At 52.5% G+C, this 14,750-nt stretch overlaps 1 protein-coding gene across 2 annotated transcripts in view; it reads left to right on the top strand.

The window, feature by feature from the left end:
• Mrtfa (myocardin related transcription factor A) overlaps positions 1-14,750 on the top strand; it is a 172,872-nt gene that overhangs the window by 153,316 nt on the left and 4,806 nt on the right. For both annotated transcript variants that reach the window (XM_032918186.1, XM_032918182.1), the window contains 7 exons: positions 6,332-6,387; positions 9,443-9,518; positions 10,284-10,445; positions 11,876-12,051; positions 12,420-12,569; positions 13,935-14,200; positions 14,291-14,459. In XM_032918186.1, coding sequence (XP_032774077.1) covers positions 6,332-6,387; positions 9,443-9,518; positions 10,284-10,445; positions 11,876-12,051; positions 12,420-12,569; positions 13,935-14,200; positions 14,291-14,459 — 1,055 coding nt within the window. The remainder of the gene's footprint in view (positions 1-6,331; positions 6,388-9,442; positions 9,519-10,283; positions 10,446-11,875; positions 12,052-12,419; positions 12,570-13,934; positions 14,201-14,290; positions 14,460-14,750) is intronic.

Raw genomic sequence — 14,750 nt, 5'->3', positions numbered from 1 at the left:
ATCCCCCACAGACTGGGCCCTTACAGGCCAGCCTGTTGTAGACAGCCTCTCATTAAGATTCTCTTCTTCCAAGTGATTCTAGATTGTTTCAAGTTATCAATACTAACTAACCAGGAGGGCTAGGAGCTGACTCCATGAGTAAAAGTACTTGGCCACCAAATCTCATGACCTGGTCAATCCGTGGACTCAAATGGTAGAAGGACCAAACTCTCTCTCTCTCTGTGTCTCTCACACACACACACACACACACACACACACACACACGCTCACTCACACACACGCTCACTCACACACAAGTTTAAAAATAAATGTGATTTTAAGAACAAAAGAGAAAGGGGCGAGAGAAGGAGCTTGGCTGTTAAGAGCACCAGTGGCTTTTCCAGAAGGCCTGGGTTAAGGTCCCAGCACCCACATGGCTGCTCGCAACATCTATAATTTCAGTCCCAGGGTGTGACACCCTCTTATGGCCTCCAAGGGTACTGCATGCAAGTGGTACACAGACATGAACATAAAACAAAAATGTTTTTAAAAAGAATAAAACTAAAAACCTAACAATCACAACTAGGAGAAAAGGCTGGCTACAGAAAGTGTCCTAATGTGTGATCGTTACAGCTTACAGCTCCTGACTACAGAGTTGTTCGTGAGCTTAAAGTTAACCAGAGCCCAGCAGCCATTGTCTGTCATCCTGATGTCAGCACTGTAGAGACCCAGGCCCACAGGCACACAGACAGACACAGGAGGGGGGGTCAAGGGGAATGAGGAACTGAACGTGGTGGCCAAGAACTGTCAGTGATGAGAAGCATCTCCAGAACTTCCTGGTGGGCCCTAGGAGGCTCACTAACCTGGATGCTTAAGTAAGTCTGGAACTGGTTCCAGAAGGCGCTGTTATTCCCTTCCTGTTTCAGCTCATGATCAAAGCCTCGTGGGCGCCTTGCACACAGCTCTGAGCTCACCTGCAATGGCTGGTGGTGTACTCTTGAGAAAATGGAAATCAGAACTCTTCACTCTTAATTCACAGATGTGCTCATTTAAGGCGGCAAGCTTGCAGAGAGGAAGAAAACAGCTGCTAGCAAGAAGGCTCAGAGTAGCAACTGGTTACAGCCAGCTGGGGTGGAGCCCAGTCTGGGACTGAGGCTGTGTGGTGCGGGATGCCACAGCTCTTGGCCAGTGTGCCATTGGTGTCTGACGCGTCCCTGCTCTTCTTGCTCAGTCAGAGCTGCACACTTGCCTTTGCTCAGAGCATCACCAGGTCCCTAGGGTGGGGAGAGGGCCAAGAACTGCCCTTTGCCACCAGAAACGTGTGTTCTTAACAGCTTTGGTGTTTGTCTGGGTCATAAGGGGCATCTCTTCACAGGGACTGCCTTCCTGGAGTTCTGGGAACATGAAACTTGGGATGAGTAATGCCCTGGACCCTTCTGACAAAGCTTTAAGGCAGCAAAAGGGGAGGAGGTGGAGTCTGCTCTTCTAACTACCAAAGGCCAGGGTTTAGAGCCCATTTTCATTTTGCTCTACTTCCCCGTGTCCAGCCTCCTAGGCATGGAAGAGGGCCTGGTGATTTGGGCTCTCCAGTGCCACTTGATCCTGCATCAAGAGAGCCCTGGGCTCTACCCGTATCATCTCACATCTCCATCACCACGTCACACTCTAGTGTGCTTTAACAGAGCTGGCTGGACACACAGGAGCTGCCCAGCCTCAGCCCAGGGACTCTGATCCCTCTGATGGATAAGGTAGCTAGAAGTCTTCACAGACCTGAAGGAGGGAGGAGCCGCTGCCCTCTCCTCTGCCTGCCTGGCAGAAGTGCCTATGGAAATGGCCGTGCCTTTGTCAGGAAGTAGAATTCAGAATGGGAGCGAGAACCACAACCTTAGCAAGGCTGCCCATGGGCCAGAGGAACCAACGTGCTGAGCAGGGTTAGTTGAGGGAAGAAGGAGAGGCAGACGATGTCCTGGGAGGGATCCACCCTCCATGGTCATTGCAGCTCAGCCAGTGCTGGTTCCATCATATAAAACTGAACAGTCCTTAGCGACCAGGATGTGGTTGTTATAAACAGAGCTCTGTCATTGCTGTCGTGAGTTCTCCTGGTCACTCCTCACTCTCCTGCCCTAGCCTCATCCAGCACAAGAATTCTCCTGCCTCCTTCATCCTGGTCTGTCTAGTGTAAGCTGCTCCACGGTGAGCCAGCCCTAGCTTTCACACTGCAGTTTTCAGGGTCCGAACGCCCTGCAGTCTCTCAGATGGGCACATAAGCCCTTCTGTGTGCCTGTGCTCTTGCCTGTGCCTGCCTTTCCCCATGGCCCACAGTCTGGTCCTCATCTCACTAGTACATCCAGTTAGTGCAGCCTTGACCTGTCACCCCCACCGCCACCTGCACCTGACAAGTTCTTTTCCCTGTTTTTTTAAGAAGTTAAGAAACTAAGTCAGATAAGCAGAACGATCTCTCTTCAGGATAACAGAATAAGGTTGTAACTATGACTATCACTTTCTAGGTTTTTCTAACTTTGCTGAGCTTATTAACTGGCACTTTACCTACCACAGGTGCGTGTGTGCTCCTGTGTGTGCACAGGTGTGTGTGTGTGCTCCTGTGTGTGCACAGGTGTGTGTGTGTGCTCCTGTGTGTGCACAGGTGTGTGTGTGTGTGCTCCTGTGTGTGCACAGGTGTGTGTGTGTGCTCCTGTGTGTGCACAGGTGTGTGTGTGTGTGCTCCTGTGTGTGCACAGGTGTGTGTGTGTGTGCTCCTGTGTGTGCACAGGTGTGTGTGTGTGTGTGCTCCTGTGTGTGCACAGGTGTGTGTGTGTGTGCTCCTGTGTGTGCACAGGTGTGTGTGTGTGTGCTCCTGTGTGTGCACAGGTGTGTGTGTGTGCTCCTGTGTGTGCACAGGTGTGTGTGTGTGCTCCTGTGTGTGCACAGGTGTGTGTGTGTGCTCCTGTGTGTGCACAGGTGTGTGTGTGTGTGTGCTCCTGTGTGTGCACAGGTGTGTGTGTGTGTGCTCCTGTGTGTGCACAGGTGTGTGTGTGTGCTCCTGTGTGTGTGTGTGTGTGTGTGCTCCTGTGTGTGCACAGGGTGTGTGTGTGTGTGCTCCTGTGTGTGCACAGGTGTGTGTGTGTGCTCCTGTGTGTGCTCCTGTGTGTGCACAGGTGTGTGTGCGTGTGTGCTCCTGTGTGTGCACGGGTGTGTGTGTGTGCTCCTGTGTGTGCACAGGTGTGTGTGCGTGTGTGCTCCTGTGTGTGCACGGGTGTGTGTGTGTGCTCCTGTGTGTGCATAGGTGCTCATGAAAGGACACCCTCATATGTTGGCCTCTCCTTTCCCCTGGAGCAGTAGTTCTCAACCCTCCTGATATTGTGACCCTTTAATTCAGTTCCTCGTGTTGTCACTCACAACCATAAAACTTTTTACATTGCTACTTCATAACTGTAATTTTGCTTCTGTTATGAACTATTATGTAAATATTAGGAGACCCCTGTGAAAGAGTTGTTCAACATCCTTTGATGTTGGGGGTCATGCCCCACAGGCTGAGAACCATTCGCCTGGAAGCAAGTTTGCCTACTGTTTGCCACTGTGCATCAGGCCACCCGGCCTGTGAACCACTCCTGTCTCCGTCTCCCAGCTCACCCTAAGGGCACTGGGGTTACAGAGTGCTCATACTCCTGCACCCACATGGGGGCTGAGGACTTGAGCATGTGTGGCAAATGCTTTACTCTCGGCAGCCCTCCTTGGATAAAATGCTAAACTAGCTAGCGTGTTAAAGTACCCAAGTTAGCAGCTGAGCTCCATGCTATGATCCCAGCACTTGAAAGTTGAGGCTGAAGGATCATCCTGAGTTTGAGTCTAGCTTAGGCTGCATAGTGAGACCACATCTGAAAAACAAAACCAATCTGGTCCAATCCCTGCCACGTAAGTGTGCACTCAGTGGATCTTAGTTTCTGTCTTGGTGGTGTGAGAACGTGCCCTTAGGTCAGCGGGTTCAGAATTGGTGTCCACCATGGCCCTTTGACCTCTTGCCATCTTGCACTGATGCAGCCGTCATGAAGACCTACCACCCCTGTAGTAGTGCTGTGAGGCATGCTTCCAGAAGCCAGGTTTGTGCATTACCCCTGGGGTGGCAAGTATAGGATGGTCAGGTAGCCAGGGCGTTAGATGGTCGTCTATGGCTGCAGCCCAGGCCCAGCCAGCCTGAGAGAATCGAACTACTGACTTGGCTAAGCCGTGCTTATGGCGGCAGTGCATTCCAGGAGTGGTGGGTGTGTGCTTCTGCACACGTGGGCATGGATTTGGTTCATTACTAGTATGTTGACAGAGTCTCTCTTCGTAACCTTGGCTATCCTGGAACTCACTATGTAGACCAAGCTGTCCTGAAACTCACAGAGATCCTCCTGCCTCTGCCTCCTGGGTACTGGAATAAAAGGTGTGCACTACCACACTCAGCCTGATTCTTTTAAAATAGAGTTTGCTGGGCAGGAGTGACTGGCGCACACCTTGAATTGCCGTGCTCAAGAGGCAGAGGCAAGAGCGTCTCTGAGTTCAAGGTCAGCCTGGGACTACAGAGCTTGTTCCAGCCATAGGTAAACAGAGAGATGCTGTTGGAAAAAAGAGTGAGCGAGTGAGTGAGAGACAGACAGACAGAAGACAAACAGACCTGCCTCAGAAGCCATTGGAGTGATCGACTATTATGAGCTGCCTGAAGTAATTACTGATCCATCTCTCCAGTGCCACTGATTGGAGTCTTTGTGTTCCAGGAGGTGGGCAGTCTTAGTCTCCAAAAAGCAGTCACACCCTGAATTGTCCCAGGAGTTGGCAGGACCCAGTACTGGGACTCAGTTCCTTCCATACAGGAACTTTCCCAAGTTTCTAACTTGCATCTGAACTCTAGGTCCCGGCTGTTTCAAGCTGCAGCACAGAACTCTCTTGCCGTCCCATCAGTGACCATGTAGAACTCTCTTACAGACACCCGATAGCTTACTGAATGAGTGACTGTAGAGTGGCTCTCTTGTGTGAGAAGAGGCATGCTCCTGTGGTGTGTTGTCCCAGCGTTGTGGCGTGGGGGCAGGGTTTGGGGGTTGGCATGGCACTGGCCTGTCACTCTCAGATCAAGCTCCTGCTTCCAGGCCCCCAAAGCCAGGCTTGGTACGGTACACCCTTGCACAGTGGGACCAGGAGTGAGGGCCAGCTTCATTCTAGGGCTGGGCCGCCTGCTTCCCTGGAATGGGTTCTCTAGCTGTGCAGGTTGAGAAGGGAACCTGTACTGGTTTGTCATGAGGTTGTCTGCTGGGTCTAGAGCTCCCCCTACTGTCAGAAAATGGAAGGGTTCTCGTGGCCTTTAAAATAGAGTTTTCTTTCTTCTTATTACTATTCCCAAAATTGTCTCTAATTTAAACAGAGATGCTGCTGGGACACTGACGCTCCTCTGAGCATCCTCCTGGGAGGCCACCCCAGGGAAGAGGGGCGGAAGCACAGAGGCCAGGCAGGATGGGTCCTATCTGTGTCTTGCTACTTTTAGCGGCTCCCACCCTTACCCTCTACCACAGCAGCAGCCTGGAAGGTTATCTTGACACACAGTCTCACACTGTCTGCAGCCTGGGCAGCAGAACTGAAACTGACCGCAGCCTTGCATACTTCTCACCTACTGCCATTGTTCCCTAGTGAAGCCAGCCACACGCTCCCTGCCCTCCCCGATGTCTTAAATTGCCATGTGTCACCTTTCAAGAGACGTGGTGTGTTCATGATGTGTTTGCAAAGGAGCTGCTGCTGGGCTTCCCTTAGAGACAAGCTGAGCCCCTGTCATAACTGCAGACCCCAGAACGGGACCCTGCCTTCACCAGGGCCAGCCAACAATGTCCAAGGTTTTCTTAGTTCTCAAAGATGAGCCCGAAGGTCATTCCAGCAGTGCTGCTGGTACCAGCTGCAGAAGGATGCAGCCCTGTGAGGGCCTGGGCCTCTGCTTTACCCCATCTGACCACTGTAATTCCTAATGAAACAGAAAAAGTACGGTGGGTTTACCTCACAGCTCCACCTGAGCCAGGCGGTCATGGAGCTTAACTGAGATGGGGAATGGTGTAGCACTGAACCAAAGCTCAGGAGGGACTGCTGTCCCCGGGGATCTTAAAGTGACCAGCCATAAAGACATACTTCCTGGGTGTCAGTGGCATTTCCTGTCTAGTACCATCTCTCCTGCAGTGGCAGTGTTGTATGTGGCGTGTTACTAGAAGTTGTGTTCTGCTGTTTGGAGTTTCGGTTCTGGGACTGAGCCCAGGGGCTTACCTGTGCCAAGTAGGCACTCTAGCACGGAGCTAGCCGCAGCCTCTAAATGTAATTCTTTATTGTTCTTTCTCAACAGCTTTGAAAAGTCCGGCTGCATTTCATGAGCAGAGAAGGAGCCTGGAGCGGGCCAGGGTAAGACTCCCTTCCCCGAGGACCTCCAGAGTACACTGTCACATCATCCACTGGCTGCGTTTCCTTCCAGTCTAGCACAGCTTTGGGGGCAGCCCTCACCTTGAAGCTCTAAATAGTAGAAACCTTGGCCTTTCCTGTTTCTTCCCTTTATAGCCACTTTCCCTGGTAGGATATAGACAGAGTGAGATTCTTAGTACCTTGGAGGCCTCTCGAAAGTCCCCAGAGCGCCCTCCCCAAACCTGACCTGGTGCCCACTCCTCTTCCCTGCACTGATTACATTGGGTCAGGTAGACGATCTGCACCAGGACTGCCCATGGCAGGGAGCAGACACTGCCCAGAGCACTCAGTGAGCTTCCATTTCCACCTGCCCCAAAGCAGCCAGCCTCCACTCAGATCCTTTGTCGGGGTTGGGGATTTAGCTCAGTGGTAGAGCGCTTGCAAGCCCTGGGTTCGATCCCCAGCTCCAAAAAAAAAGAAAAGGAAAAAAAAATCCTTTGTAAAGCAGACCTGGGTGTGCCAAAGCCACACATTCTGCTGTAGCACCTTAGCTGCAGCTTTGTCCCCTCCCTTTCAGTTCCCTCTGGCTCTGTGCAACGTCCTGGGCTTGGTGTGGGTGGAGATGGGGAAGTGACTGGCTCATTTCCCCTCCTGCTCCTACCGGAGGACGAGGACGGCTGGCCTTGGCTCCCAGAGTCTAATACACTTACTCTTGAGACTGCTTTTGTTTGTCTTTAGAAAATCATGATTAACTCTTAGAGAGTAGGAGAATGAAGTCAGGGTACTGAGAAACAGAAACATTAACAAACCACACTTCCAGTTGCTGGGAGCTAGAGGAGGCCCAGCAGGGAGCCAAGCAGATTAGCTCTGGTTAGACACCACTGTCCTACTGAGCATGGCTGCATGTGAGGTTGTGTTCATTTTGTTTTTATCCACACAGGAACCCTCACAAGTTAGGTGCAGCTGCCCTGAGTTCTTGATTTGGTTTGGTCTTTCAGACAGGGTTTCTCCATGTAGCTCTGGCTGTCCTGGAACTCACTCTGTAGACCAGGCTGGCCCCCGACTCAGATATTCACATGCCTCTGACTCCTGAGTGTTAGGATTGAAGGCGTGCGCCTCCACAGCCTTGTTTTTTCGATGCAGTGGGAGCTAACTAATATGTCCAGCTAGAGAGCGATAAAACTAGAACTCCAACCTAGGTCTGTGGAGTCTAGACTTTTACTTTTATTACATTGGGGGTGGGGGGTTGTGTGTGTGTGTGCGTGTGTGCGTGCACGCACGCGCGTACATAATGTGGAGGTCAGAGGACAACTTAAGGAATTGTCTCCTTTCATCATGTAGGTCCTGGGCATCAGACTAAAGTCATCAGGCCCGGTTGCAAGCAGCTTTACCCACTAAGCCATTTCAGCAACCACATATATGTATATGTGTAGATAACCATATATATGTTTGGTTATATATGCAAAATCATTTTATTTCCTCACATGCGGTAAATATATTCATCTAACAAGTGCATATGTTGCACATCTGTTCACAAGTGACTTCCAAATTACAATAATGGGCTTAATATTTAAACATGCACTGAACTGTCTTAATTAAAGTATGAAAAATTAGTGTATTGGATTGGTCACAGTATAACTTGCTTTACTCAATTACACCAATTCAGAGCTTTGAAAACTTACTTTTTGCATGTAAGCTTGTGTTCAAGAAACTGAGAAAATTCCTTATGTGATTCCAGCCGTTTCACTGCTCCTGTGTCTGTAACTCCTGTTCAGATAGCATCTCGGGGAGACTCATCCCTGGTCCCAAGGAGCACTCAGATGCAGCTGTGTGTGGCTGACTCCTTTCCCATCAGCCGCGTATGGTTTCCAGCCCCAGAAATGCCTTCAACGGCATCAGCTAAAAGTCCTCTCCTTACCTTCTACACGGGGAGCAGACTGCTTCTCTGGCTGTCCATCCTCAGTAGCTTCTGGGTGGCCAGAAGACCCTAGCCAGTGGCCATCCCTGGAAGATTTATTATTTGTTATAAAAGCCATGACTCAGAACCATTGAGCCAAGAGATGTATTTACATGGGTTTGGCCTCTCTGGCGTTTTCTCCCAGCACCTACCTGAGTTCTCTAAGCTGGAAATTCCTCCAGATTTTCAAGTAAGTGCTAGATCCACGCGAACCCAGTATTCCACGTGTGCCTAGGCCGTCGGTAGAGCGGCTTTCTGTGGAAAGCTGCAGCACCTGACCTCTGCTCACTACAGACGGGCTAATATACAGAGTCCACAGTTTCTACATCTCTAGGCTCAGGCTTCAGGACTGCCACAGGATTCTGGGGCAGCAGCCAACAGGATGAGAACCAGACTGATCTCCACCATAAATGATGTGCCCCAGTAACTTCTCGTCTACCCTGTCCCATCCTGCCTCTTCCTTTCTTAGGCTGGTCTTGACTGATATTTGAAAGTTGCCGTTGCAGAGGTGGGGAGCACAGGCTCTGTGCTCACATGCACTTACAATTAGCCTTAAACAGCAGGGGCTCAGTGCTGTTGAAGGAAGGATTTAGTTCTCCCAGCATCTAATGAATGCAGAAACGAGGACATTGGACTTTAAGGAACTAGAGCTCTGACACCATGTATCAAAATTAGTATTGCATTTGGCAGTCGTTCAGACTGAATTGAAAAGACTCTTGAGATCACGCAATGCAAGGTTTTTGAAACAGGACATAAAATTACATCCACAGTGATTACAGCTCTGCAGAATCAAACTACGTGAAAGAAGGGCTGGAAACAGCAAAAGCATTCATTCCTCTGTTGAACTTGGTGACTGTTTTGTTTTCTAACTTTAAGTACTTGGGGTAGTGTAAGTTTTAAACACAGCCAGCAGTGTCCTGAGAGGTACAGAACGGACACAGCTGGAAGCTGGTGTGTGCCCCACTTGCCTCAGGGACCCTACAGTCCCCAAGCTGCTGAGGTGGACAGCACCAGTCACGATAGCCAAAGCATGTTTTGTGGTCCTGTCCATACATAAGCTGTGTCCCAGCCCTGAGAGTTTGTTGGTGTGTTTTTCCATAGACCGAGGACTATTTGAAACGGAAGATCCGTTCCCGGCCAGAGAGATCAGAGCTGGTCAGGATGCACATTCTGGAAGGTGTGTGAGGTTGGAGGTATTCCCCGGCTGGCTGCACTTTGTGTTTTTGCACCCTCCCACTTTCCGCTATTGTCTGTCTCCTGCTAGCAGGGGCCAACTGTTGGCTTCACAGTCAGACACATGTCTGTAGCTGCCAGTGTCTTATGGGAGTGTGTGAGAAGCATGGAGTCATCCGGGTTGGCATGACCCTTCTCCTGGGTCCACCACCCACTGGTATAAAATGGTCTCTTATCTGCTGGGATGGAGCCCTTTCTCTCCCAAACACTGTGGTTTGTTTGGGGTTCGTTTGCTCGTTCGCTCGCCCACCTACTTGCATTACCCAAGAACCCGTCTGTGATGGCAGCCGCTCACCCAGCTTTCCTTTTTGTTTCTCTAGTTAGCTCTAGTATTCGTTTTCCATAGTTTTTGAAAAGGAGAGGCCTGGGCTCCAGAGAGTGGCACATATGTGCCTACTTTTTGTTTGCTTAGTTTGGGGTCACTGGGAGCCTGGAGGACACCTTCCCAAGTCAGAACCCCAACATTGTACCTCTGTGGCCCAGGTCTAAGTGGAGCAGAGCTGTCCTTTGTCCGGTGTTCCTTTGGCTGTGCAGCGCCACCTCAGAAACCCCTCAGGTCCAGCCTGGCTGTAGCTGTCCTGGGACACTGGAAGCCAGGCTGCACTCCTCTCCCTGGGCACGCTTTTCTCTCCTATGTAGGCTCCTGGTGCTCTAGAGGCCCTAGGGCACCTTTCCCTCCATCTCTCTGAACCCCTCCTTTCCCATGTAGAGACCTCGGCTGAGCCTTCTCTCCAGGCCAAGCAGCTGAAGCTGAAGAGAGCCAGACTGGCCGACGACCTCAATGAGAAGATTGCACAGAGGCCTGGCCCCATGGAGCTGGTGGAAAAGAATATCTTGCCTGTCGAGTCTAGCCTGAAGGAGGCTCTCATTGGTGAGGAGTCTCCCACACGTGGACTGAGCGTAGGAGAGAGACCAGGTTAAGGGGGAACTTTAGACAGATGGAACAGGGATTCACCAGGACGAAATGTGAGGAAGACCTCAGGGAGGCTCTTGGGAAGAAGTGAAGCCCAGGCCCAGGTCTGTCTCAGGCAGGAGTAATGGGACTGCTGAGGGCCTGGTGTTTACCCACACACTCACGCGTCTGCGCGCACACACACACCGTCTCTTCAGACACTCAACCAAAGTTTCATGCTATCCTTAGACCTGAGTGTCTCCTCAGTGTGCCTTTCAGAAGAGCTCATGTCCTGCTCCAAAGTCTATTAACATCGCCTCCCGGAGGGCAGTGCCCCACCCCAACCCTCCCAGCTCTGCTTCCAGGACATGGCCTGTGTGGGAAAGGGAGAAATAGCATGTGTGGTTGCCAGCCTGTGTGTGGTCTCCGTCCTGTCGGCATGACTTTCTTAAGGATGGGCCCAGCTCAGCGTGAACGAGAGCTTATCTGGGCTGGATCACCCTTATGTTCTTGGCCTCACCCTGTTACTTTCTCTGAGTAGGTCCCCATGCTGGGATAAGAAAACTCTGTTTGTAAGATTGGCATGAACTATAGCAAAGGTGAGGGAACAGAGGGCAAGCCCCACCCTCCCTTCCTAGCCCATGAGCACAGCCAGCCAGTGAGAGGGAAGCTTGGATGTTCCTCCTTGGTTCCGTGGCTGTAGAAAGCCTCAGGTCACAGCTAAAGAGGAAGAGGCCGTGGGCTTGTTCCCCTTTTTATCTGAGGTCCCCCACATACGCGTCTTCCCCTGGCTTGGAGGCAGTGGTTGTGACATGCCTCTTGACATATCCTCCTAGCCTGTGTTTCCGTCTTTCCTCCACTGCCACTGCCATTCCCAGCTGGGGCCCTTGTCCCTGCCTCTGCCCTTTTCCAGCCGACTCTGTCAGCTCTGTCAGAGTGTGGTTCTGGGCCAGTCAGGGCACGCGGGGCATTGGGTTGTCCTGGCATATCTGCTGCCTGGGCGCTAGGTCTTGGCTTCATGGACCTTTGAATAAGGGCATAATTTCACTGACCCCAGGTACCTGTGAGGTGGGTATCCCTTTCCAGGGACCCTTCCTCCATAGCCTCAGAGCCTTAGACTGTTGTGGCCTCTGGGAACTGAACCCTAAGGAGGAATTGGGGTCACTTGCTGTCACCATGGTCTGTCAGCAGCAGGCTCATGGCCTTCACCGTGTAAAAAGCCAGATCTTGTAGCTCCTGGCAAGCCTGTTCCAGAATGCTGACTGCTTCTGAGCTCTGCACCAAGGCAGGCGCTCGCTTGGTTCTCTATACTGTGCGCCTCTTGGACATGGGGCTGGGTGCTGACAGCCCTTCCTGCCCACCTTCCTGTGTGCTGGCTGCAGGAGTCTTACACTGGCTTTGCATTTCAGTGGGCCAGGTGAATTACCCAAAGGTAGCAGACAGTTCCTCCTTCGACGAGGACAGCAGCGATGCCCTGTCTCCCGAGCAGCCCGCCAGCCATGAGTCCCAGGGTTCAGTGCCATCACCCTTGGAGCCCCGGGCCAGTGATCCACTTTCTAGTGCCACCTCCATATCACCCACTCAGGTGAGATTACCTCTTAGCTTCTTCCTCACACCTGCCAAGGCTGCCCAGAGTCTGGCTTCTGTCCTGGGCAGGATGGGCAGTTCCTGCTATGTGCATGAGGTGTGTGTGTGTGTGACCCTCATTTCAGAGGCCAACAATGGACCCAGTTCTAGTAGCCCAAGCGTAAGGAGAAGCTGGGTTGGGGTCCTACCACCCTGGCCACACACTCTGACTGGCTCTCCTAGCTGGCTGCTCAAACAAGTACACTCAGTTCAGAGATGTGGCTGTCACACCCCCTCTGCCCTCCGACCATGAGGATGGTGGGGCAGGATAGATCAACTCCATCTGGGGATGCCAGGGTCCTTATTTCTCCGCTCCCTACCTCCCAGGTTCTTTCTCAGCTCCCGATGGCTCCAGATCCTGGAGAGACGCTTTTCCTGGCAGAGCAGCCTCCTCTGCCTCCCCCGCCTCTGCTGCCCCCCAGCCTAGCCAGTGGAAGCATCGTCCCCACTGCCAAGCCCGCGCCCACACTCATCAAGGTATTTTCTGCCAGTGGCTGTCCTCCCTTCCCTGGGATTTGAAGTCCTGCGCTGGTGTCATTCTAACTGTGGGAACAACTCCAAGGGGTGGGCGTGTTCATCTTCCATCAGTCAAGACCTGACCCAAGGTGATCTGGGCATTTCTTCTCGTCTCTGCATTGCTGTGGTGACGCTGACGTACTGTCATAGCCCATGGAACCCCATCTGAGCCTGTTTTTGTTGTTAGGAACACACTACCACAGCCTAGATAGAGATGACAGAAAAAGAGGCTTGGGTCAGGGAAATGGCTCTCACTGGGATGAGGCACTTGCTGCCAAGTCTGACATCCTGAGTTTGGTCCTCCTGATGTCTGTACTTACAGACTCCTTAAGTCGTCTTCTCACCTGCACGTGCACACTGTAACGTACAAACACAAACACACAGACACACATCACAGCCCAAGACTGTCCAGGTTCTCTCCAGTATTCACTGAGGACTCAATTGCCTGGGGGCCTCCTGTCTGTCTGCAGTGTTCCCAATGACCCCTCCTCCCCTGGCCAGCAGCCTCTCCTCCCACCACAGGCCTCTTCAGTGGGTACTGCGCTGTCTTTACAGCCCATGGATGTCATAGATGTCCCCAGCTTTTCTTTAACTCTCTGCACACTACCTGGCCTCTTCTGAACATAGTTTAACAGCGTTCCTTGCCGGTGCACCCCTCACCAGCTTATATTCCGCTCTCTGATGCCAGCAGTAGGCTGAACCCCATCCCCTCCTGGGTCCTGGCTTCCTACCGGCTTCCCTTTTCCTACTTCTTCTCCCTTAGAATGAGGCTGCTGTACCTTCTACCTTTGTCTACAGAACGTCTAGGCTCCCCCATCCTCTCGCACCTCTGATTATTGCTCACATCTACCTCTGCCTGCCCCAAGAGCAGTGCTCTCACCATGGCCCACTGACCTTTCTTGGATGTGGCCAGAGTCCTGCCCACCCAGCAGGCCTTCTTAAGGTTGTGTCAGCTGGGAGCCTACGGGCACACAGAAGATTGTGGCCCCCTGGGCTGGATCAAGAACAAAGTCACTGTGCAGCCTTGGGCAAGCAACTTCTGAGTGTGTTTCCAGGTTGCTATGACACTTCCTCTCTGGGTGGGACTCTTCAGAGGCCATATGGTCCCTTTGAGCGTGGTCATGCTACACAGCTCGGCTGTAGCTTGGCCTCTTTGTTTTATGTTGCTCAAGGTCATGTGACACCTGTACAGATCCTTCTGATTGGTCTTTCCTCCAGCCTGCCCTGTCTGTCAGAGTCGGGGTGGGCGCTTCTCAGATGTTGGGCATGGGCCTAGGTGGCGCCTCCTTGGGGTGGCCCCTGATGCACGGTCTCATGTTCCCTCAGCAAAGCCAACCGAAGTCTGCGAGCGAGAAGTCACAGCGCAGCAAGAAGGCCAAGGAGCTGAAGCCAAAAGTGAAGAAGCTCAAGTACCACCAGTACATCCCCCCGGACCAAAAGCAGGACAAGGGGGCGCCTGCCATGGACTCTTCCTACGCCAAGATCCTGCAGCAGCAGCAGCTCTTCTTGCAGCTGCAGATCCTCAACCAGCAGCAGCAGCAGCAGCAGCAGCAGCATTACAACTACCAGGCCATCCTGCCCGCCCCTCCCAAGTAGGAGCACAAATCCCCGGGCTCCTCACTCGGGCCACTGCCTGCAGAGGTTAGGAGGTACTGAAGCCATGTGTTTCTGTCTTGCCTCAGGCCCTCGGGTGAGACTCCCGGAAGCAGTGCCCCCACCCCATCACGCAGTCTCTCCACCAGTAGCAGCTCTAGCTCAGGCACCCCAGGGCCCAGTGGGCTGGCCCGTCAGAACAGCACTGCCCTGGCTGGCAAACCAGGAGCCCTGCCGGCCAACCTGGATGACATGAAGGTAGGTGGCTGACCCCGCCTCCCCCATGAGGGATAAGGGGGCAGGTTTTAGGCAGGGATGGTAATGGCCCGTGACCACAAGATGGGAAGGCAGAGCAGGCTCTAGATCTGGTCTGCTCTGAAAGGAGCACTTAGAGCCTTCTGGAAGGCCCCTCAGGCTCGTGGTCCTAATCTCAGCCCTTGTGTGTGCATGTGGGGCGGGGGGCAAATCTCACAGTCTCTGTTATCCCATGGCAGTCAGTCTGTGAGTAGCAGCAGGGTTGCTCCCTCTGGGAGAAGAGCAGGCAGGCCT

Source organism: Rattus rattus, chromosome 1, assembly GCF_011064425.1.
Source record: "Rattus rattus isolate New Zealand chromosome 1, Rrattus_CSIRO_v1, whole genome shotgun sequence".
Taxonomy (NCBI): Eukaryota; Metazoa; Chordata; class Mammalia; order Rodentia; family Muridae; genus Rattus; species Rattus rattus.
This window is presented reverse-complemented; position numbering and strand designations above follow the sequence as displayed.